The following is a 24,431-nucleotide window of genomic DNA, read 5'->3' as shown; positions in this document are numbered from 1 at the left end:
GACAGTGGTGATGACGCTTGCACATGTTTGAACAGGCACGCCAACAAAACGTTCCTCACGACATGAAAACGAATTGCAATCGCCGTCTGCCAATGTCCGTCGGACAACACAGGTGCTGTTAAAGAAATAACATACAATAGACACCGAAAACGAAGTTCCACTGCCCAGAAATCACTAACAATGCCACTGCTGTCGAGACTGCATTCGCGTGTACAATGAAGTGTGCATGCTGACGTCGCGTGTGCAATGCAGATGGTCAAGCACATTGTATCCCATGCAGACAACTCACGTAACAGTTAAGACTATAGACCTCCCTACATCATTTATTGGCTTTCCAGCAAGCTCCTTTTCCTACACGCAACTTCTTGCATGCAGTTTTTTGCGCAGTTGCCACGTATTCGCGCCCCTTATTTACTGTGGTCCCCATAGGAGATACATTGGAATTTCCATTACAGTACGTGTCATATTACATGTGTACAGTCTTCGTCATGCGTATAAACAGATCAGAACAATATTGCTGTCTCAAGTAGGGTTTCTGTAGCACTGCCTGGGCTGCAAAGCCTCAAGAGGTAGAAAAAGAGACTTTAGAGATTCTAGTTGCAATGAATTCCACGTTCCTCACAGATACATCCCTGGAACAGGTCCATGATGCTCGAGTCTGTGTAACAAAAACTGAGCTTTCCAATGTAGCTGAATGCACCTCCACTCTGCTACTTTATTTGGATTTGCAAGTAGTTTGTTGTGATATTGCGATATCAAATGGTACTTCAGTAATTCCCTACCATATGTCGTGTTGTATTTCCAACAGGATGGTCAGCTCATGGTCTCCAATGGTGTGCAAGGCCCTTCAATAAGAAAAGGTAATTGTTTTATTATTTCTTGGCTAGTATTGAAAACGGCTTGTGTACAAGAGGAGCACCAGTTAGAAAAAAGGAATAATTGTGCCTGCATACATAAATATGAAGAATCATTAACTAATGCTCAAACTTTGCTCCCTTTAATTTTAAAGGAACCTGTATGTGTGCACTAACCGGATCTTAGTTGTGTGCTAATTCGTCGTGTTCTGCTGCAGACTACTGCATTTAAACTGCTCTGAGACACGAATATTTTGGCAGAACGTTGCTGTTGCCTTGTCAAAATGCACTCTGTTCGACAGTGGAAAAGAAGCAACTTTGCTGGAAAGTTCACTGCGGGGTTAAGAGGTCATCTGGGCAATAATGAAGCCAACGCGTTGCAGGCACAGGGGACACCGAGAATGCAGAGGGTATATATATTTACGAATGGTGCTGGCTACGTCATGGAATTCGACTTGCACATCGGTGACAGCGTGGGGTCGCACGTGGCGGTGATGGTGGTGGTTGCGGTGCGACGAAAAAACAAGCGGCGTGTCTCATCTCAACACGGGGATAACATAAAAACCAAGGAAGAAATAAGGAACGAGCAACACTTACTCTCCGGAACAAATCATCGGAATGGAGACTTGAGCATGTGCAAAGCGAAGTCACTGAGTCTGGTCAGTTTCGCTGACAACCAGAAAGAGAGGAGACTGCACGTTAGAAACAACTGGGAGCAGTCAGATGCCCTGCGACAGCTTGCTGAGTGCGAATGTTTGCGAACAAAATTAGCACACACACACACAAACTCCCCCGGGCACAGAAACACCGCACGTCCTGGCAGGCACAAATTGTGACTAAGGTACATGACATTAAGAAAAGGCTACGATACGAAAGTCTGTCTTTAAGGTTCTAACACCGCAGTAGGAAAACAAAAACGAAATGTATGCACTTATGACTTCATATATGCACCTAAGACGACCTAAAATATGTGAACCGAAAATATATGCATGTAATATATAAAACATGTATGCACTGTATGCACGCTTGCGACGAACAGCTAGGTTAAGCGCTTGTTGCCCTTACTTCACAGAAGTTGCAAGACGTAACAAATATCATAAAAAAGTTTTAGAGGCTTGACATCAAGGTATTCAAGAATCTAAGCCTCTCTGCCATCCTACTTACTGTTCACAGGTGATACACGCAAAAACCTCACAAGACATAATTAAGCCATTGAAGACAGCTACTGTGCCAACTCGAGCGTTTCAAAAATCTAATCGAGAATCGAAGTCACTAGACTGCCCTTGTACCTGGTTGCACCGGCTGCTGTCATGTGCAGAGAAAAGGCTTTAATGATGGCCTAAAGGAAACAGTTTAATTGCAAAATTGGCATTCTGTTAAAAGGTATATGTGTATCACCAAATGAGGTATGGGCAGTGCAAGGTTTACCTTATAAACTCCACATGAAACAGTGTAATAGTCTGATAGCAACTGCCACAAGCTAGCACTGATTGACCATATTCCTTTCTTCTTTTTTTTTCCTGAAAAGTTTACCATCATCATTTTGGGAGACCACTTAGAATTTGTCATTGTAGATGGAAACCTGACCACAGTTCCAGCGGTTCAACCAGAGAGCTTTTCTTCCCCTTACGATGACTGGTTGAAAGATAATAAGTGAATCAATACCTCTATCCCCCCTTCCCTTTTGGTTCTGCTCGCTGGCCCTATTCCGCACCCTGTTTCTTAGTGCTGCATGCCCCACTGCGGTGGCTGAGTGATCAAGGCACTCGACTGCTGATCCTGAGGACATGTGTTCGATCCCGGCGATGGAAGCGAAAAGCGAGACGCCCATGGGTACTGTGCGATGTCAGAGGTTGAAATTTTCAGAACCCTCCACATAAGGCGTCCCTCATAGCCTGAGTCGCTTGGAGACGTTACACCCCTTTTAACCAAACCTTTTCTGCTTCACAAGGAAGGCTCAACTCATTCTACAGGAGTGCCAAAAATGACATTGAAAGGACTGTGCCAACTTCCCCCTACGCATGTTCTTTCTCTAGACTAAAGTTCTCTTACAAAACCTTCAGAAATATATGCCAAACAAAAGCAACAGTGACAAAAGAAACAGAGCTCATGCATTATCCAAGGAAAGCAACTTCCTTAATTAACACGAACGGACTGCCTATACATATATGTTTTCTTACCTTTTCAATTAGATGTTTCGCGTTACACCGTGTCGCTATGATTGACCAGCATGGACGTATCAAAAATTGACACGCACACACAGGCACCAGAGTGCAATATCAACGCTCAAGACATTGCTTCCTATGTAGCACCGAAATATTAGAGTAATGTTTCATTTTTGTTTCAGTCAAACATTATTTTGATGTTGTTAATGGCCTTTTTTCTAATATTTTAGCAATGTTATATATAAAGGTTAGCATAATCTTCTGATAAACATTTCAACAATGTACATCTAACATGTATGCAACAAATAATAACATTCGTAAAAATGTAGAGCAATGTTGCACAAGCACGCAAGCCCAGCGCTCGTGATAGTATGGTACACTGTTTGCACGCTTTGCAAAGACCACAATACTATACAAATACTCCGTAATACAGCACAGCTCCTACACTCGCCTTTGAATAAATATCATAGATTCAGCTTTTATATCAATCGCCGATTGGGGTTCCGTGAGTGATAGTAGCAAATGGATAATAAGCAAAACTGTAACAAAATATGGCCTAAAGCTCTGGTTGCAAAGAAGTGTTATTGAAAAAACATAGTTACTTGAAGAAAAAAGGCAAAAGTGCTGGGACTCAGTGTTTTTAAATATATGTGCTGTGTTATAGTTATGACTGAAATATTACTTAGACATCATTTAGAAGACAATATTGAAGCAGCATTTGTCTGTAACTTAAAAATAATGTTTATAATGCAACATTATATAACATTATAATAACATATTCAAAAGTCAACATTATTATAATGTTTCTTTGGATATTCTACTGATGTTATTTTACGTGACAGAACATTAGGAAACACAAGCAACTTTCATAACAATTTTATAACATTATTCTAATGTTTGGTGCTACCTGGGTTGTGATCTCATTGTTATATATCTATTCAACAACCAATCTGGCTGAAATAGCCTTCCCCAAAAGATGTTGGGATGTTGCGTGTGTTGCGTGTCATGCCAACACACCAAGAAAAAAATCTGTTTACACCTCAGGGGTCAAATCATTTATAGAGCAAGTTACATGGTTCTATTCAGAAACTCAGGTGCCTTTCATACATCACTTTTCATTGTTTTTAAGCCATGAGATGTCCTATTCACACAGATGACAGCCATTGTTTTTCTTTCCTTGAGAGCATTATTCAGGCATTTCAATGTGGCCAGGCTCGATTAACTAATCAGTATTTCACAAGCACGCTTATTCTTGTGGTCAAGAAGTGCAGAGGTTCTGACCCCTGAAAGATTGCAGGAACAGCATGTGTGAAACCCTTCACAAGGACAGGTCGAAGGCAGTAAAACATGGCGCCATCCATTGCACAGTTTTGGAATGCACCTAAAGATAACTGGTACCGGCCTAACAGTCCGCGAATAAAATTCAGGCAAGCATGCTAAGACAAACAAGACCACCGCCCAAAATCTGGAGAGTATACCTCGACAATCTGAACATAAATTAAAGCTGAGCATTGCACTCTTTAAAGCTTTCAGAATGTTAGTGTGAAATTTGCAAGGCTCACGCGTACCACAGGCCTGCCATAAAGCCATTGAAGCAGTGAGAAACAGACTCATCCAATTAAGGAAACCTGTCAGCCTCTATCAAGGAAATTTCATGCAAGATGAGAGCAACGCAACTGAGCTCTGTAATGGTTTTCATTTGAATCAATGAAAATGGATGGATGCCAGTCACACCGGCAAGTTTAGTGACACTTTCGGTGCTCACTGTCACACGGCAAAATCAAGTATCATTTTGAATTAAATGACGGTAGTGCCGATGCGGATGCTGCGGCCCTATGTGGAAATTAATTAGTTTTCACAAAAATACCTTAAAATTCAATTGTATTGCAAGCCCAATTACCTTAAGCTAATATTTAGTTTATTTGTGCATTTCAGTACATGGTTTTCACTAAAAAAAGCATCACGATGTCGCCCGCGCTTTTTGCTAACATGCATGGTTACTGCTGTTTACAAGCAAAACCGACCTCGTTTATGATATATAGTTGCGCTATTAACGGGTTATCGTGATTTGCATCATTAACTGAGAAAATGCCGGTAGTGCCTACGTATGGAACGGAGTCACTGGTGTTCGAGTGCGAAAAGTGCGCGAGTTTTATGATTCAGAGCAGTGTGCATTTTTCACGCGAAATCATGTCCGACGGCGGTTCTATGCAGCCTAAAATGTCCAGTTTCCGCAGCATCACAAAAGTAGGCGAGAAGTTCGCAGCACCGGATGCTACTAGCTTTTCGCTATAATGGCGCCTGTGAATGGCAGAGCGTGTGGGGCAAGTAGCGCTTGGCCGTGCGCTCCTCCGTGGTCGTCGCTAGGCCTATAGTTTTGTTTGGCATCAAAGTATCGATCAGTGGGCGGCGCTTTCGTATGGCCAGCTTAATAGGATATATGGCTCACTTGTGGCACTGCCTTGAGAGAAATGAGAATAATGAGAGAAATGTGCCATTCAAATCGACAACGCCTTAGGAACGTAGCTAGCGTTTACGTGTACTACAAGGGTGAGCTGCGCTGCGCCGCCGGCGACAATGGCTATGAAGTTGTGAGCAGAAATTTGCTTGTATCGCAGCAATTACTCCTGCTAGCGACTCTGTACGGGTCAGCGATCCCCAAGAAGGATTAATTTCTGGCATTGCTTTACTCCAGGGTTTATTATTTACGGGAAAAACAAATTTTCGCACACTTTTCTGATGCCGGTGACAGCGGGGCCGGATACGCTATGCGCCGTAAAGGTGCTGGCTCGAGCTGGCCGCTTGCGGGAGCAAAAGCAGTGCTGTCTTTGGCCGGCGCTTGAGCGAAATGCTGCCGTGTCAAGTGACGACTTTCTAGAGATTGGGTTACAAATAACTCCAACTTCGTTGATGCAGCTTAAGATACCGCATACCATCGAAGTGCAGCAGCAGACAAACGCCTTCGCCTTAGCGCAAGCACTGAGAGCGAGGGTAGTTATTCAAGTATACGCAAAGTTTTTAGTTGGTGACAGCTTAAATCCCTTGCTTATTAATAGAAACGCTCATAAAATTACGATAAACATAAACAATCTGACCTGAACGCAGTAAGCTCATGGTGCTCATCCTGGTTAATGACTTTAAACGTTTCTAAAACTAAACTTATATCTTTCACCTGTCGTACCGCTCGCATTTCAACCACTTACATGCTCAATGACAATGCTGTTGAACTAACAAACACTTACAAATACCTTGGCGTGCACCTTCAGTTTGATCTAACATGGCATCACCATATCGACCTCACCCTAGCTGCTGCTAACCGTTCACTTGGTCTTCTTAAACGTACTCTCAAACATGCTCCTATCCCTGTTAAACTTGCTTATATCACTCTAATACGCCCTAAAATTGAATATGCTGCGGCTATTTGGGACCCTGATCAAGCCTATGTTATCACCAACATCGAATCCTTGCAGAACCGTGCTGTGCATTTTATTTTTTCAGACTACTCACCTTTCACTAGCGTCACAGCATTAAAATAACGTGCTGAACTGGAAGACTTATCATGTCGTCGTAAACACACTCGGTTAACACTTTTCCATAAGCTTTATCACCCTCCACTACTGCGCAGTGATTTGTTTCAGTCACCTGATGTCATTTTTCCACGACTTGATCATGCCTTCAAAGTTAAACGTGCAAAGTGTCATTTATCATCTTATGCCAATTCATTCATACCTCGCACTATCATTAAATGTAATAACTTGCCATCGCACATCGCTACAGGAACTAACATAAAAAAATTCCAAGAGCTACTTTACTGTGACGGAAATGTGTAGAATATTTGGTGTTGTTTTTCTTTCCTCTTTTGATGTTATATTTAATGGTTCTTATTGTAATTGTTGCTAATTGTATCATGTTTTTTTACAATTGTATCCCCCCCCCCTTTATGCAATATCCTCCTTTGCAGGGCCTTTAGGGGTAACCTGAATAAATAAATAAATAAACATTTCAAAACATTATAATTCTAAAAAAAATGTATGAGTATTATGAAGTGCCCTTTTGTGGAGACTACACACTCGCCTGCCGGACAAAGTGTAGTGAGTTCACCAAACTCACTTCACACAGAGTGTGTTCGGCAGCGAGTGTCATTAAAATTCATCGTGTGACATGATGCGAATGACACTTAAGGCGAGTGCACTCATTGAAAGTGACACTAAACTTGCTCGTCTGACCGGGGTATAAGGCGAAGCTCGTGTAGTCCGTACAACTCGCCTTTAGGTTGAGCTAAAGGTGAGTTGTATGGACTACAAAAGCTTCACTTTAGTAAAATATAGCAAAATACATCTTTACGCTACATAAATAATGAAATCGGCACAACGCCCTCGATTATATCTCCTTAATCACACCCGCTTAGAATCTGCTGCATGTAATGAGCCATCGATAGTGAGGGAAGATATGTGCGGCTACAAATATAGAACGCACACCACTTAGTCATGGCGAACACAACCAGGTGGAAGTCGTTGGGCTGTCCTAACTGCATAGGCCTCGCAGTTTTGCATCTTGTAGAAGTAAGCACAATCGCTCCCATATTTTTACCTCATTAACTGAAATACGCGGAAAATTTGAATGAACAGAAGCGGAGGTTCTTTCTGGAGACAGCGCTTCCAAGACCACAGCGATGATTATTTTGTTATCACCACAAGAGGCATAAATATGCTCCAATCACATCACAAAAACTCACAAACCGATCGGCTAGCTACGCTCCTATTGGTTGATTCTAACCGGCAGACCCGTCAACCAATAGAAATGGGGGCTGATTGACAGGTTTGTCACCTTTTTTGTGATGTGATCAGAGCGCAATTTCGCCCCAGAACTCATTTTGGTGCCAAGTAGTTATGTGGCAGCCTAATTAACTGCCTTGGACGGCATGACCTACTTTCAGTCCAGACAAGGATGCCAACACGTTCCGAAATACATCTAAAGCTCTAACGTCTTCGTGTACAAGGCACAAAATATAGTTCAGCATAAACAGCTTATCAATTGGGATAGGTTTGAAGGCCCTAGCATCCTAAAGAAACATTAAGACTTGAGGACAACTCCACGCGTTTTTTTATTTTCGTAGTAAAAATAGATTACATGGCCCTCTCGCTGTGTTGATGTTGGTTTGGTGGCAATATACCGGGTGTTTCAGCGAACACTTCAAAAATTCTAGAAAGCAGTGAGTTCAAAAAAACAAAATAATTAGAAGAACAAACTCTCTTCAGCAGTGTACGGAAGATGCTGCAAAAATTCCTCTAATTATTCAGAAAATAACTGAAATCCATGAATTCACTTTTTTAATTGTTGAATTTGGGCGCTTGGTCCCAATGAGGAGTTCTAAGCTGTGAGTATGACGATGCCATACCAGTTTTTTAAACAACGAAAAACTCATTTTCTAAAGCTCTACAGCGCGAGGTAATCTGATGCTTTTGTCTGCATAAATCAAAACTCAGTGCGAGAGACACGTAAGAAGCTCGAGCATGGCTGGAGTACAGAAGCGACATTCATTGAGGATGTCAGCAGTGGAAAGCGTTATTGCTTCACATCATGGGTACATCCTTTTGCCTTGCAGCTTGGTGCATGGGAAAGGCCAGTCAATGCCAAACAGCGTGGTCATTATTTTTAAGAGCGACGAAGCGAAATAAAGTGCATGACACATCACAGTAGAGCAGAGACTTCGAATCTGGCGCTGCTGCCATTGCACACTTCCATACCGGACGTCGCTTCTGCAAGGAGCTTCCTGCGCATTTCTTGTGCTCAGTTTCGGTCTCACACATAAAACAACTTCGGATTTCCTCGCGCTGAAAGGCTTTAGACAATGAGTTTTTCTTCGTTTCAAGAATGCATCATGATATGCCATCGTCTTGCTCATAGCTTCGAACTCCTCATTGTGACTAACTCCCAACTGCAGTAATTAAAAAGTTAATTAGTGGATTTGAATTAGCTGCATACAGGAGGTTTTGTGCATATTAATTGTGTCCGCCGCAGCAGAAAGTTTGTTGCTGTAAATAATTTCTTCTTTATTATTTAGAACACTTGCGAGTCGGGTAGGGCATGCGACTGACTGTCGCTTGCGGCTAGGGAGCTACTCAGCTAGCTTTACTGATGTTACACTTGCAAGGGTGAACCGCAGATAGATTTCCAGAATTTGTCTCATTCGGAACGAACTGTAGAACATGCTTCCGTCCACTATAGCTGGGCCGCTTGCCGTTTAGTCGTTTGCGACTCGCAGTCGCAAAAACAAAAAAAAATAGAGCAATATATATGAGTGGCTTAAGACTCACTTTTCGACCATTGCGCCCGACCATTTGTAAATGTCGCCTTTCGACCAGAACGGTCACACAAATCTCTATAAGTCTTAAGTGTGAATCGACCAGCAGCTTGGTGTCGCTGTTCGCACCTGACATCATACGGATTTGAGAAAATGGGTATACGGCACCTGGCACGGCAACGTCTGCCTGGAGGCCACGAATGAAAAAAAAAAATAAATAAATAAATAAAATATCGCAACATGACATATGCAATGGCGTTTCGGCACCTGTAAAGTAATTGCAGCATGCTTGTGTGCCGCTGTGCGGAGGAAGGCTGTGAAGAAGCAAGCCAGCTCTGTGAAGGAAGTACACTATCGAGCATAAACAAATTCGTTTCATGATCTGTTGCTTGGCATACAACATCCCAATATCTTTTCAGTAAGCTTATTCATTACACAGGTGAACGACAATGGCAGCATGTGCAAGCTTTGGGAGGCTGAAAACATTTGCCCTTGACATAGTTGTGCCTGAGGATGCGAGCTGCTTTTCAGGTGTGAAGCTGGACACTAAGACTCCTTATGATGACCATGCAAGGGAGGGAAAGGTTACTTGTGACTTGCGTGTTTGTGTTGGTTCACGTTAACTGATGTTTCTGAAGGTTTTCAGGGTGAAATGTGGCTCCTAGAAAGCGCATGTGTCGCTTAGGTCTCTTTTTCACTGTTTCTTCATACCTACCAATTGTATCCATGTTGAATTTATGTTGGAGCGAACACGACGGATTGAGCATTCGCAGCGTGTGGCGCCATCCAGCACAATGCTCCATTTTTGTGAGTCGTAGTTAACCATTGCATTGGCAATTTCCTCAAAAACGAATGCCTTAGATCGGCACTGTTTTGCCATCAAGGAGAAACTTCACACTCAGTTGGTTACATTTCTCCAGTGTTTGAATGCGTAAAGCAACACAGAGTTTCTTACTCCTACCTTGAGGGAAAGCTAGGGGAGCTGCACTTCAGCGAGTGTTAAGAATCATGGGCCAGTGTACTACTTAGTGTGAAACGGTCACATTTTTTGGGGAACACAGAGTGGCATTACTATAGGATATCTCATCATCATCATCCTAGAGGCAGAACGTAGAAGCCATAGTGGCGAAGGCGCAAAAGCAGATGGCGCCAATAATGGTTTCTGTTTTCCAAAATGACACTAAAAGACTTCCTTAAGTGATTGAGCAACCATATATATTTTCTTTTTTTTTTTCTTAAATTGTGCCTATTAGGTTTGAAATATTGGTTTCCGTGCTGCTTAATACTTAGTCAATAGGAGAAAGAGCCATTGCTTATTTTGGACAAATTTTACGCTTACATGCTGTTTCGCTCACTTTTTGCAATTTATAGTCACAATATTGAATGTTAGTACATTTTTTATTGTAGAACAATGTTTATTTTTCATTATTTTGGGCCAAAAGGTGTAGTTCTGCATACGGTAGCTTTTCGCAACATGTCAGAAACATGATGCTTTGGCGCCCATGGTGGACGAACTGGTCGTCGGGAAGCTCCATGCAAACTCTCATCGGCACAGTTTGCCCTCTGGGTGAGAGTAAGAAACTATGTAAAACGATAAACCGCTTCAGGCGCTCGCAGCCACAGGTTCGGCGCTGATGATAGTTTTGCTACAGGGAAACATTAAAGACCTGTATGACACTCAATCTGCAGACACTGGGCCAAACAGTAATTTTAACTGGGCAAAGTCGTTCATCACGCAGTTTGAAAGAAACAATAAAAAAATGGAGGACACTTAAAGGGACAATAAAGACACCCAAAGATGCTATGACAATCAAATAAACTACATTTGATGACACTGTTGCCGCATATCCGGCAGCAAAAGATCTAATAATTGCTGAGATATTTGCGATAAGAAGTTGAGGTTTTTTCTTGTTCCCGCCAGTCGAATTCAAACTGTTTCTTCCGACTACGTACTCGGGGTAGAGTGACGCACACTATGACGCAAGTGGAGACTCCGTGATTGCTAGCTAGCCGGCGCGGCCTGCAGCGTCGCATCCCTCAGGGGCCAACATGGCAACATCGTACTCGCAATCGACCATCGGCTCACAATAAGTGACGGCCACAGCCGAAATAAATAAAACGATGAAGAGAGTAATTTACCGAGCGATGGGCCCATAAAGGAAGAAAAAAAATCATAGAGTGCTTGTAATGCACAATAATTTACATGTTTCTCAGGCCTTTGCGCTCCTTCTTGCACTACGTATAAACAAACCGAGGCCTCGGCCATCGCAACGCTACCCGAAATGTTCACATACAAATAAGATTTAGTTACCAGCAAAATAGTGTCCTCACTGCTGCGCTTGCCAGCTTTGAAGCTTCGGCGCACTTTTTTCCTTCAAGGTTTGTGCTAAAGCTCCGTGTTCAGCGAAAATTACGTCCACTGTAGCAGAGCATGACGGAAGGGCCGACACCCCTAAATTTGCCAGTGCTGTGAAATTCCACATGTTAAAATGGTTCCAGTGCACAATATAGTGCGCATAGGCATCCAGAACATAAGTTGCAAGTCACGAGAGTAGGCAGCATGTTCCGATGGTCAAGAAGTTGCAGTTTTTAGACCGGCAGCAATGGGGGGCCTGTACACCTCAAAACATGTTCCATTTTAAATGCAGCCATGACATAATATGCAGAAATATTTCCAGATCCCTGAGGCACGGCGTAGCTGAGTGGCTAGCGCCGAACGCTATGGAGTTCGCAGTGGTGAGTTCAAATCCCACTGGTGATGGCAGTTTTTCTACAAATCAATTTTTTTTTTACATTTTTTTATGTATTTGTGGTGCTTCGTTATTTTCAGTTTTTACTTTTTTCGCCGGGCGACCAGAGCAGTAGACCAATGCTCTCTTTTGTATGAGCGGCCAGTATGCCCCTTTTGTTTACGATGCCTGCAAATAGCCCGTTGAAGGTCTTGTTGCTGCAGTATGTGGGTCAGATGTGCCATGATTTAGTGAACAATTGAATGATAATGCATTTTTCCTTCGGCACTTAGCATATGTATGCTTTTCGTGGCGTACGTAACTGCAGTCGAGCGGTCAGGTCAGGGTTAACGGAAGCTCGCAGTCGAAGCAGCGATATGTTGGCTCAGAAGTGTGAACGAAAGAGCTTGTCGGCGGCAGCGGATTTCGCTCGGTCGCGCCTCCGAAAGCTCAAATGTGAATGAGCCAGGCGCATCTGCTGCTCCAAACTTGTAATTCAGGCACTGCAGGTCTAAACTTGAAACTATCCGAGCATGCACGAAGTGCCTGAGCTGTTGCGCCTCCAAGTATATTTTTGTGTTTGCCTTGCAACGTTTACGTTGTCTTTTCACCGCCGTTTACGTATGATAGAAGTGTGGTATCATATTCGAGACGAAACCTACGACCGTATTCAAACGGGTTACGTAATTCGCATTTGTCAGCCTCCGGGATCACTAGCGCCTCACGTGATTTGTACTTGCAAGTTTCGGCTGTGGCGGCAATACCTGTATTTCTGTTCTTCCTCTTGACTACTTTATAACAGCTCTGTTTTCAGTAAGAGTGGATTTTTTGTAATCAGGAATTGGCATTCTATCGATGCAAACCAACTTCAATTTTCTCTTTAGTGTCCCTTTAAGCTGCGCCTTCATTTAAACCTCTAGCATTGGGGTTCGCGTTTAATTCCCAGTGCTTTGAAGACAATGGATGTAATATGTATGGCTTTGAATCGGGTGGTGGCTCACGCCATCTGATTTGTTTCGGCAACGCCGTATGATAAAAGGAATTTTCCAGTGAGCGCCGCATCGCAGGTAAGCAAAGCGGAAATGTTCTTTGCTACTCGCTTAACTATTACTTCCATAATTAGTTTCTTTTTAATGATGCACCTAAGCATTAGCTGACAATAGGACAATGCCACATTAAGTCTACCTTTATTCGGAGAGAAGCAATGCGGTTATTTGGCGGAGTGGTTGCGTACTCGCCTCGCTCTGCGAAAGAACCGTGAACTCCCCGAGTATCCGCAAAACTTTGTTTTTTTACTTCTGATTTTTGCGTTAGAACCACAACGCCGACACCATCTTTTCTGCGACACAGGGGCCCTTAACACTATGGCGTTAAAACAGTGCGGCGAGGCACGGGAATGAAAAAATACCACTACTGTTGCTTTTGGCTTAACACCTCAGCTGTTATCCGCACTCGTTCGCAAAAGATTCAAATGCAGTAAGTTAACGCATACACCACGATTCAAACTGAAATCTACACTGAGTGCTGCAACAGCGAACTCTGTCGGGATTAACAAGCTCGAGCAAAATCCCTCGTAATCAGCACACCACCTCTTGGCAGCTGATAACTTGCAAGCAACATGTTTTTGCAAAAAAAAAGGTATGCAAGCTCACTCGCTTTATTTCATTGAGTGTTCGCATGTGCTGTTCTCACCTTCCTTGGCAGCCGGATCCGGAGACCTGTCGATCGATGAAGAGCCGCTGGAAAGCGGCACAGTAAGCTTGACATCTCCAGCAGAGGCCCACGCTGTCTGCTGCGCCAGAGGTGCTTCGGCGCCGGCAGCTGCGGAGTCCACCCAGCGGTTGTTTTCGTGCTTGAGAATAGAGATCGGCGTGGCGGGACGGGCCATGCCCTCACTGCAACGCCGCCCGTACGGGATGCCTGCGTCTGGCAGCAGGCTGCCCTTGGACGGGGAGAGTGCGAACGCTGCAAGGTCGGCGCTGTCAGTATACAAGTGGATGCGCACTTCGAAAATGGCATGCTGAATGCACTAATGCCAAAGGAGGGAGAGCCTCGTCGACATAAACACCTTAACAGTATAGTGAAGCACCGCCAAAATCCAAGGCAATTGTAACATTCTCCTCACTGTTCACTTGCTCATGGATGCAGCCAAGGAAGATATAAAAAAACTGCTGGGGTGAAGCCTGCAGCGGCCATCTTGGGGCGGGCAAGAAGTGGCCTGCCAAGCGCTTGGGAGCTCTGTTCGCCGGCGTTGCCAGTGTGTTTCAAATGCTTAAAGGATTCTTAGGTTCAGATGCAGTGCATTGAGCTATCAAGTGAGCCATATTGGACGTCTCCGAATTGATTTCAACCACCTGGATTTTTAAAGATATCGATGATATCCAAGTACTGGGGCATTTTTCGCTCCACTCTGAGCAAATGTCACAGCTCAACATTAATGTCAAACCTTTGAGTGAATACTGAAAGCAGCGCAAAAAACTAGGACCAAGAAGTAGGACACAGCACGAGCGCTTCCACTCGCCCAACTTTCAACCTTACTTTGAGTGACGCCGTAGCAACGCTAGTATTACATAGTTGCATAGCTTATGTCGAGTGTAATATCGCTGCATTAATTGCAAGTCTTAATTGAGCATGGTGAATTATTTAACTGCTAATGAACTTTGGATTTTGTGCGACATCGAGTCATATGTCATTAGATATCATATGTCGAGTATAATTGCACTGGGCTAATTTAACTCCTAAATAATTACTGCTACTTAGATAATTGTGAATTAGTATTAAATTACATGCTTTGGCTACAAGTCGTATATTGTTGGATAGCTTATGCCGAGTACAATTGTGCTGGACTGACTGCGTGTCTTAATTACTACAAATTAGTCAATTGTGATTAAACCTAAAATGTATGCTATCCTTTCAAGTCATATATCGTCGTGTAGCTTATATCGAGTACAGTTGTACTAAACTAATATTGCAATACACAGATCGACTAACTGCTGATTATTAGTAATCATGATTAAAACTGAACTTTATTGCTGAAATGGCACATATTGCTGAAATGGCCTCGATGAATAGAATCCAAATCAAATGCTAAACAACGTAAAAGCCATGCAGAATAGCTAATTTATTCACGCAAAGCATAGGTAATACCACAAGTTAGCAGTAATTAAGACATGCAGCTAGTTCAGTGCTGTTCTACTCGACATAAGCTTTCCGATATACGGCAGCCAGAGCAAGTGTTTCTAATTAGTACATTAGAGCATCTAATTAGTTCCTAAATTAGCCCAGTGCAATTGTACTCAACATATGCTACCTAACGACATATGACCCGATTATGTCGCACAAAATCCAAAGTTCATTAGCAGTTCATTAATTCACCATGTTTAATTAAGCCTTGCAATTCATGCATTGCTATTATACTCAACATAAGCTATGCAACTATGCAATACTAGCGTTACTACGGCTTCACTCAACGGTTTGACATTGATGTTGAGCTGCGACATTTGCTCTGAGTGGAACGAAAAATGCCCCAGTACTAGGATATCATTGCATATCATTGCATCAGAACCTAAAAATCATTTAAGCATTTGAAACACACTGGCAACGCTGGAAATCAGAGCTCCCAAGCGCTTGGCAGGCCACTTCTTGCCTGCCCCAAGATGGCCACCACAGGCTTCACTCCAGCCCATTGACTTCCACTCCAGCAGTTTTTTTATCTCCTCCTTGGATGCAACATGAACCTGTTAGATAACGAAAGGCAAGAGAGGGCTACAGTAAAATTAAAGCAGGGATCAAATCCCGCCGTTTAAGTGCCATCAAATGTTGGTTTTGGAAAAGAACATCATCGTATGTTGATTGATGATTTCAACCTGCTAATTTTCTTAAGCCATAAAGAACCCTTAATTTTTCTACCTTGAACTGTTTACCTATAGGTCTCGACTCTAGAATTCGATGCCATAGGTAGCATATGAGGGTTCTCGTGCAGCTTGTTCCCTCGTCACTTAATGACATTCTACCCGACACAATAATGCAGGACGTATTGCGAAACCGCTGTGGATGAAGGAAACTTTGGTGAACACGCTCAAATTTAGTTTGCTCTGCTGCACGTAACATAAGTACCCACAAAAGAAAGAAGTTTAAACAACTGCCGCCGTAGGTCATTTGGTAACACACCATAAGCGAAATTCGGAGGTCGAAGTGCGATCCCATTGGCGGAATGTGGCTGTTTTTTTCGTCTACTTTCTAATATAGCCATAAATTGATTGCACTTTTAATTTCTCATTGATGAATTTCACAATCGCGCGCGTTTGTGAACCACGAAACCTACTTTCTGTTTCGTGGGTATTGCTCTCTTAAAATACTCTCGCTTTGTACTTTGGAAAACGGTTTTAGGAGCATTAGCTCTACTGCTGCCATTCGTGAAGGTCATTTGACGCCGGGATTTGACCTCAGGTGCAGCACAGGAGCCCGCGCCGCTCTCTCCTCCTTCTGCTTCCCACACCTGCCAAACTTTATTCATACCGGTGCATATCTGCTCAAATATACAACACTGCCTGACACAATGTCTTCCAGTCCCCTGCATGTCTACCCGATCCCTCCACTACTCATCTGGCTCGCATCCTGGGGCCTCCCCCTTCAAAATGCCCTCGACACATTCGTTTTGTCTAGACCTGGTTTCGCAGACAGCCATGTGGCGCGCTGGAACCATGTGCTAGGCTGCGCGTTTCCTTGACGTTCGCACACAGCCATGAAGTAAAACTGGTTAAACCACAACGAACCGTGCATGACCATGCGTTAATCGAGCTTACTCTCTGTAATTGTAAACTAGGCTCAGCCAGGTTGAACCACAGCTGATTTTTGTATGAAAAAGAGGGGAATCTCATGTTTCCTTCTTGTGACGCTGTATTTGTTGTTTTGTATGACAGTATATTTCTAACGCTTCTTTGTTATTTTGATAATGAGATTTTTCCATATTATGCCTCTGCTGCTGTCATGAGTTGGGGCAGTCACCTCGTCAAGCTGCTGGTAACAGTAGCTTGTTGCGGCTGCTCCATCATTGTACTTTGTGCACAGAAAAATAAAATTTGATATGGTGTGATTACATGAACTCAAAACGTTCAAGAAACCCCGGACTTGCCGTTTAAGCCTCTTCAGTTTTTTACTCAGCTTCGCGATGCGTGTTAGTTCACTGTTCAAATCAACGAACATTTCGAGATATCATATTAAATAAAAATTGCGCATATCCATTATGGGGAGTAGATAGAAATCAGGCTGTGAATTGTACGAGTCTGAAATGCATTGAAGAAATAATAATAGAATGAAATTGTACTAACAGGGTATTGCGTTACATATTGTATGACTTACTGGGATGTGTGAATTAGGTGAGGTAATGAATATGAGACAATGGCTTTATGCGCGTATACGGATTTATTGCAAGCGATGTGTCGAGTTGCATCGATTGTCTCAGAATGGGAGTCGCTGCATTTCTAGAGGGTAATTGTACAACGCAGAGCATGCACGCCTGTTGCTTCATGCAAGCACGGAAGCGCCAATCGAAAGCACAGCCACAGTGGCGACACAAGCAGATCTTGCTATTGGAACTGAATGTATATATAGGGCGCCTCCTCAGCAAGTAGAACAGGTGGCAGAACAGCAGAAAGTGAATGTCAGGTTCGGCACAAATTGGGCACAATTAGGAGACCACCTAACCAGATCTGTGAAAGAGCAGCTTAGCAGTAGAACCCGGTAACGCAGATGCGTGAAAGAGCCCTCCACCCTGCGTGAGCGCCAGCCATTGGCACTCCAAGGATGCAAAATATGATATTCGGGAGATGATGTAAGTGCCGAGGCCGCAAATTCTTGAAATATGGTGCAGCTGCGAAACCTCACTGCAGCTGTACATGCACAGGTTGGCAGGACAGCAATAATTTAGCCGCAGAGAGAGGGCCTTGCTATCTGCACTACAGAGAAAGCTGTTGTGCCTCGGTACGCAAAGCAACCACCCCGAATTTAGGTGGACTAGGACCAGGGACCAAAGACTGAGCGTAGATAATGAGGAATAAAGAGACAGAGTCCTTATAACCATTACTCGGGAAACAGAGTTTTATAATTCATGCAAGCCTAAGATTGCCGCTAATCATTCGGCCAGGTGAATTGGGGTGTATAGTAGGAAAGGCGTTGCACGGGGAAGGGCCAATCCAACAAAAAGGAAAAATTGCCCTGCCCGCCTTTTCGCAACACTGCGAGGCATCAGTGCCAATAATAAAATAATGTGAGAGGGAAGTGACTAGGCATTTCCTGCAACAAACTGCGTATGAGAGTAAGGACATTAGCTTTGCATGCCTTGGGGAAATGTCATGAAATATAGTCGCAGAAGGAAAGTAGTCATTCCTCGGAGGGAGATCTGTAAACTGAATGTTTTTGGATCAAGGGGAGACTGCACGAAGCAAATCTGTGTAAAGTGCAGACGAGGCCATCGGCACTAGAAATGCCAGCAAGTTGACAAAGAAATGTTTTATGCCAGGAGTGAAGAGATGACTCACACAGTTTGAAAATATTTGAGCTGTTAAGAGGAGAAACCTGGCCGACATAAATCGGATTTCCATCTCAAGGTACAAGGCACATGTTAGAAGTCCGACAGAGGCACAATGCTCCAAGTTCCAGGAGCACAAAAGAATAGGCGGGGGGGGAGGGGGGGGGTCCTCCTCTCTGTCTGCCCTTTAAAGGGACAGAACTCTGAATTGTAGGTCTCAAATTTTTTTGACTCAATGGAGAGATTGATGTCTAAAATGTTCAATTCCATAGCGGTTTTGGTAGAAACACTAGAAAAGGTTTACCGAGAATTCTTCACTCATGTGTCAGTTTTTATTTATTTCGATGATGGAAACCATGAGCAGCGACCGCGATGACGACTGGAGGTCGACAAAAAAGACATACCGAAAACATAAATTTCACTCGCCAGACAGTAGACATTTTTTGTTTAGAATAACGCCCTTTTCAGTTTCACACTGAAGGCTGTTGCAGCGCAATGCACGCCTCGTCGACGAAAGTTTCAGTGGGCACTATTAAAGTGAGCTAGCACTGTCATCGCTTCATTCACAAAAGGATGGATGGATGGCTGGAATATAGGAGCGTCCCCTTTGAAGCGGATTGGTAGCAGTAGCTATCATGCTCATTTTTCTCCCTATATCTTAATTATTGTTTTAGATTGGTTAACTATACCATCATTCTATTAAATTTTAGTTTCTACATTACTAACATTATTTCACTTCTCTGCTTTTAAGCCACCAATCTTCCAGTCGTTTTTTGCTAGCTTCCACTGCCTGTTTATTCACCCGGCCACTGGCATCTCTAAACCCGAGATCTTCAGGAACAGTGACTGCGCCTGCATCAACTTCCTGATGGATACCATTACATTCAAGTATAATATGGTCAATTGTTTCACTGGAGTTACCACATACAGCACATGCGTCATTTTCATTGTTAAATTTCTTTTTGTAGCTGCATGTTCTAAGGCACCCTGATCTAACTCCAAAAAGTAGGGCACTACCTCTTGAGTTATTAAAGAAAGCTTCCTTCCTGATCTGCCTGTTCCACTTTCGGTATAATTCCGCACTCCGTTTCTTTTCCATTGAATTTATCCAATTTTTACCTTCTGTGTTTTTCACCTGTTGCTTAACGCTCTTTATTTCTCCGTCCTTGTGACTAGCATACTTACTGGTTAGTTTCCTAGTTCTTTTCCTCCATTGTGAGTCAACGCTTTTTAAGTATAGGTATTTAAATACTTTAGCTGTCCATCTGTTACTGTCCAATTTCCTCAGGCGTTCCTCATATAATATTTTACCCTGAGCTTCCTGTACTTCGAAAGATGCCCAGCCCATATCTCCCTGTACTGCCTCATTTGTGGTTTTGCCGTGGGCACCTAGTGCTAAACGTCCAACGGCTCTCTGATTTATTTCTAATGTCGACTGTACCTCTGATTTTAGGCACAAAACCACATTTCCAAAAGTAAGTCCAGGCGCTATAATTCCTTTCCAAATACCCCTCAAAACCTCATACTTGTTGTATCCCCACAACGTCCTATGCTTTATTATCCTGCATTTCTTTGCCCTTAAGTGATTGCTCATGCTTTCCAATGTATGCCAATTCTTCGTTTACCCATACCCCCAGATATTTATATTCTGCTACTCTGGGTATTTCATGGCCTTGTATTTTAGGACCCTGATCAGTTGAGCTGTTGAAAATCATCAGACCCGACTTAACTGCGCTAAAACTAAAGCCTAGAGCGTCCCCTTCGTCTCCGCAATACTTAACTACAGTTTGCAATTCTTCCAGACTCTCAGCTAACAGCACAATATCGTCTGCATACATCAAACTGGGGAGGCGCTGCTCTACCTCCTTTCCACCTAGTCTATGACAGGTTAAAACCTAGGTTACTTTCTTGTGTCCTCCGTTCCAGGTTTATCATATAAAGCATGAACAGCAGCGGTGATAGAGGACAGCCTTGTCTTAATCCTTTGCATACTTTGACATCTTCCGTACTTCTTATCCCTTCCCATGTAATTTCTACTTTGTTATCTTGGTATATTTCCTGTAGGAACTATTATCTCATAACCGATAACTTGGTCTTTTAATATGTTCCACAGGAGTTCCCTGTTTACGTTGTCGTACGCCCCGTTTATGTCCAGGAAGGCCAAATACAAAGGTCTATTTTCCACTCTAGATATTTCGATGCATTGGCTAAGCACGAACAGGCTATCATCTAAGTGCCTACCATTTCTAAAGCCGTTCTGAAGTTCGAGTATCTTGTTACTTTCTACCCATGCTTGCACCTTTAATTTCACCGCCTGCATGGCCAACCTGTTTATAACAGATGTGGTAATCGGCCTGTAGGATTTTATGTGCATCCTTTCTCCTTTCCCTTTATAAATCAAATTCATTTTACTCTGCTGCCAGCTGTCCAGAATTTGCTTATTCGTTATGACTGTTTCCAAAGCTTTTAACAATGTTTCCTTACTTTTTGGACCAAGTTCATTATTCAGCTTGATCGGAATTCCATCTATTCCTGTAGATGTGAAATATTTAGAAATATTTTTTTCTGCCTTTTTCCAGTTTAGATTGGTCAGTTCTAAGCTGCTTTGTACTCTACTACCTTGTGTTGCTTCCTGATTTGCAGAGATTACCCTATCGCCGCTCTTAAATGACTCTGCTATAACTGATGTAATGTAGTTCACTGCGTTGTCTCCCTTTCCAGAATTCCAAACAATGTGGCGCCATCTAGTGGCAAAACCTGAAAGCATGCCTGTCGCAGCGTGAAATGAGTGGTGGTTTTTATTAAGGATGCACTGGAGAGGGCGCAAAATATAATAAATTTGACGAACACTCCTAGAAGAAAAAAAGGAGCAGTATGCACTTACAGAAATGAGCTATATTTTGCTGACATGTAGTGACTGTACTACAGTGAAACTAATAGGGTTTCTCGGCTAGATAGCGCCTCAGTTGTTTATGCGATTTTCAATGACAAATTAAAATAGTAAAGCCTCTTTTTTTATTATATTGTAGTGCCCGATCTGTACTATGGTCTTTTCATCTCCACCATAATCTCAGGACATTGTCACGGAGTGAAGTCTGGTCAGCAGTCAACGCGGGACAGAGAAGTCACAGTGCACAGAGCGGCAAAAAACTGGCAGGGCCTGCCTCAACGGGAGAACGTCGGTTTCTTCACCTCGAGGAGGCACACGCTCGCAATCAGCGCAGAGTGAAGACAAAGACTGCACAGTTTCATTGCCCCCCCCTCCCCGAATACAAGAAGCATCGTCCCGATGCTGGAACTGTGGGTCAGAGATTAGAAAATAAAAAAGACATTGCATGGAGGGCAGTTGCTCGGCGCACCAGAAAGAGTCAACACTATCGGTCGCAATTTTCAGGCGGACCATGTGGACTACCTCAGGGAGCGGTCGGGACTTGTTAAATCCATCAGGAACGACCTCGTAGGTTAGGTCCCCGTGGCTTTTACCACTTTGTACGGGCAAAAGTAACGACAGAGGAGTTTCTCGTTGAGGCCTCGTCGACGTATAAGAAACCATACCCAGACACGGTCTCCAGCTGTGTACCGGGCATCGCAGCATCGGAGGTTGTATCGTTGGGCATCGCAGCGTTGCTGGTTCTGAATTCGCAGCCTGGCCAGCTAACGGGCCTCCTCGGCGATGAGCAGAAAGGTGTGAACATCAACTTGTTGGTTGTCGTCGTCTAGATGTGGTAACATGGCATCAAGCATCGTGGTCACCTCACGGCCATGGACCAGACGGAAAGGTGACATGTTAGTTGTTTCCTGGACCGCCGTATTGTATGCAAAGGTAACATACAGAAGCACTTCATCCCACGTTTTGTGCTCTACGTCGACATATATTGAGAGTATGTCAGCAAGTGTTTTGTTCAAGCGCTCGGTCAAGCCGTTCGTTTGAGGATGGTATGGTGTCGCCTTCCTAGCTGTGTTCGGTATGACTGTGAATCAAAATCTGCTACAGCAATTCGGCTGTTCATGGATGCGGCACCTCTGTCAGTAATCAAAATCTCCGGTGCACCATGACGCAGGACAATTCAATGGATGAAAAACTTTGTAACCTCTAGGGCAGTACCGTTGGGTAGAGCGAAGGTCTCTGTGTATCGTGTAAAATAATCCGTAGCATGATGACCCACTGGTTACCAAAGTGTGAAAGGAGAAATGGCCCAGCATGTCCATGCCAATCTGCTGGAAGGGCCTCGATGGCGGGTCTGTTGGCTTCAAGAATCCGGCAGGTTTGATTGGCGGCACCTTACAACGCTGACAGCTGCGACACGTTTTGACAGTGTGAAACGTCTGTGTTAAGATGAGGCCAGTAGAACTTTTCCTGGAGCCTTGCAAGTGTGCGGGTGACTCCCAAATGTCCAGAAGTTGGTTCGTCATGGCAAGCTTATAAAATTTCATCACGTAGACACATAGGTACAACAATCCGGTACGGCGTTTGGCTGGCAGAAAAGTTTTTCTTCATGAGAACACCATTGTGCACACATAACGATGGCAAACACTCTTGAAAGCTCTCGGGGCAGTTTTACATGCACCGCTTGGATAGTCCATGATGTGATGAAGTTCGGGATCACTCTGCGCTGATGGCATTTAACAGTATGATGTCATCAGGAATTTCGTCGGTGGGGGGATCTACAGGGGCATGTGAGAGGCAGTCGGCGTCCAGATGCTGGCGGCCAGACTTGTATGTGACAGTTATGTCAAATTCCTGTAGTCGGAGGCTTCATCTTACAAGACGGGCTGACGGGTCCTTTTGGTTCGCGAGCCAACATAGGGCATGGTGGTCAGTAACTACATTGAATGGTTTCCCATAAAGATATGGCCGGAATTTCGACGTCGCCCATACAATGGCTAGACATTCTCTGTTACAGAATAGTTCGATTCCGCTTTAGACAGACAGCGACTGTCGTAAGCGGACACACGTTCTTGGAAGCCTTGGATTTGAACTAGAACAGTGCTCAGGCCTATGTTGCTTGCATCAATGTGAAGCGCCATGTCAGCGTTTTCATCAAAGTGGCCAATATGGGAGGTGCTTACAGGCGGCGTTGAAGCTCTTGGAATGCTTGTACCTGTGATGTATCTCAAGTGAAAGGTGTGTCTGTCTTCGTCAGACGTGTTAAGGGCTCGGCAAGTCAAGCGATGTAGCGCTGGTAGTAAGCACATAAGCCAAGAAATCGTCGAACAGCTTTCTGATCTTGGGGCGGAGGGAAGTTGGCAATAGCTGTCGTTTTCTCGGGATCCGGTAGGACACCAGCATGGCTTATGACGTGCCCCAGAAACTTGAGCTCAGTGTAAGCAAAATGACACTTCTAGTTCTTTAAAGTAAGGCAGAGGATGTTATGGCTTGCAAAACAGTTTCAAGGCGCCGAAGGTGCCTCTCAAACGTTGGGGTGAAAACCACAACGTCATCAAGGTAAACGGGCGTCTGCCATTTGAGATCAGCAAGTACGGTGTCCATAAGCTGTTGGAAAGAAGCCGGCGCAGAGCAGAGACCAAAAGGCATAGCCCTAAACTCGTAGAGCCCATCCGGAGTAATAAACGCCGTTTTCTTTCAGTCCCTCTTATCTACCTCTATTTGCCAGTATCTGGATTTCAGGTCCATTGAAGAGAAATATTTCGAGAGACGGTCCAGAACATTGTTGATACGTGGCAGGGGATAGACGTCTTTCTTCGTAGCTTTGTTTAGCCGGCGGTAATCCACACAAAACCTTAGCGTACAATCCCTTTTCTTTACAAGAACGACAGGTGCAGCCCACGGACTCCGCGAGGGCTGGATGACATCGTCGCGAAGCATCTCTTTCACTTGGCGGGTGATAG

The 24,431-nt window shown here is 43.8% G+C and overlaps 2 protein-coding genes across 2 annotated transcripts in view; one reads left to right on the top strand and one right to left on the bottom strand.

Moving 5' to 3' along the window:
• The window catches only part of LOC146203463 (uncharacterized), an 83,314-nt gene extending 60,139 nt beyond the window's left edge, over positions 1 to 23,175 (top strand). Inside the window, exons 9-10 of the mRNA XM_084588782.1 lie at positions 809 to 860; positions 21,656 to 23,175. Of these exons, the coding sequence (XP_084444908.1) occupies positions 809 to 860; positions 21,656 to 21,810 (207 nt within the window). The 3' untranslated portion in view covers positions 21,811 to 23,175. The remainder of the gene's footprint in view (positions 1 to 808; positions 861 to 21,655) is intronic.
• LOC146203462 (uncharacterized) overlaps positions 1 to 24,431 on the bottom strand; it is a 34,111-nt gene that overhangs the window by 3,894 nt on the left and 5,786 nt on the right. Inside the window, exon 2 of the mRNA XM_084588781.1 lies at positions 13,745 to 14,017. Coding sequence (XP_084444907.1) covers positions 13,745 to 14,017 — 273 coding nt within the window. The remainder of the gene's footprint in view (positions 1 to 13,744; positions 14,018 to 24,431) is intronic.

The sequence above is a fragment of the Amblyomma maculatum genome, chromosome 1 (genome assembly GCF_055883805.1).
Source record: "Amblyomma maculatum isolate TAMU_Amacu chromosome 1, ASM5588380v1, whole genome shotgun sequence".
NCBI lineage: Eukaryota > Metazoa > Arthropoda > Arachnida > Ixodida > Ixodidae > Amblyomma > Amblyomma maculatum.
Note: the sequence above shows the minus strand (reverse complement) of the source record. Positions and strands in the feature narration are given on the sequence as shown.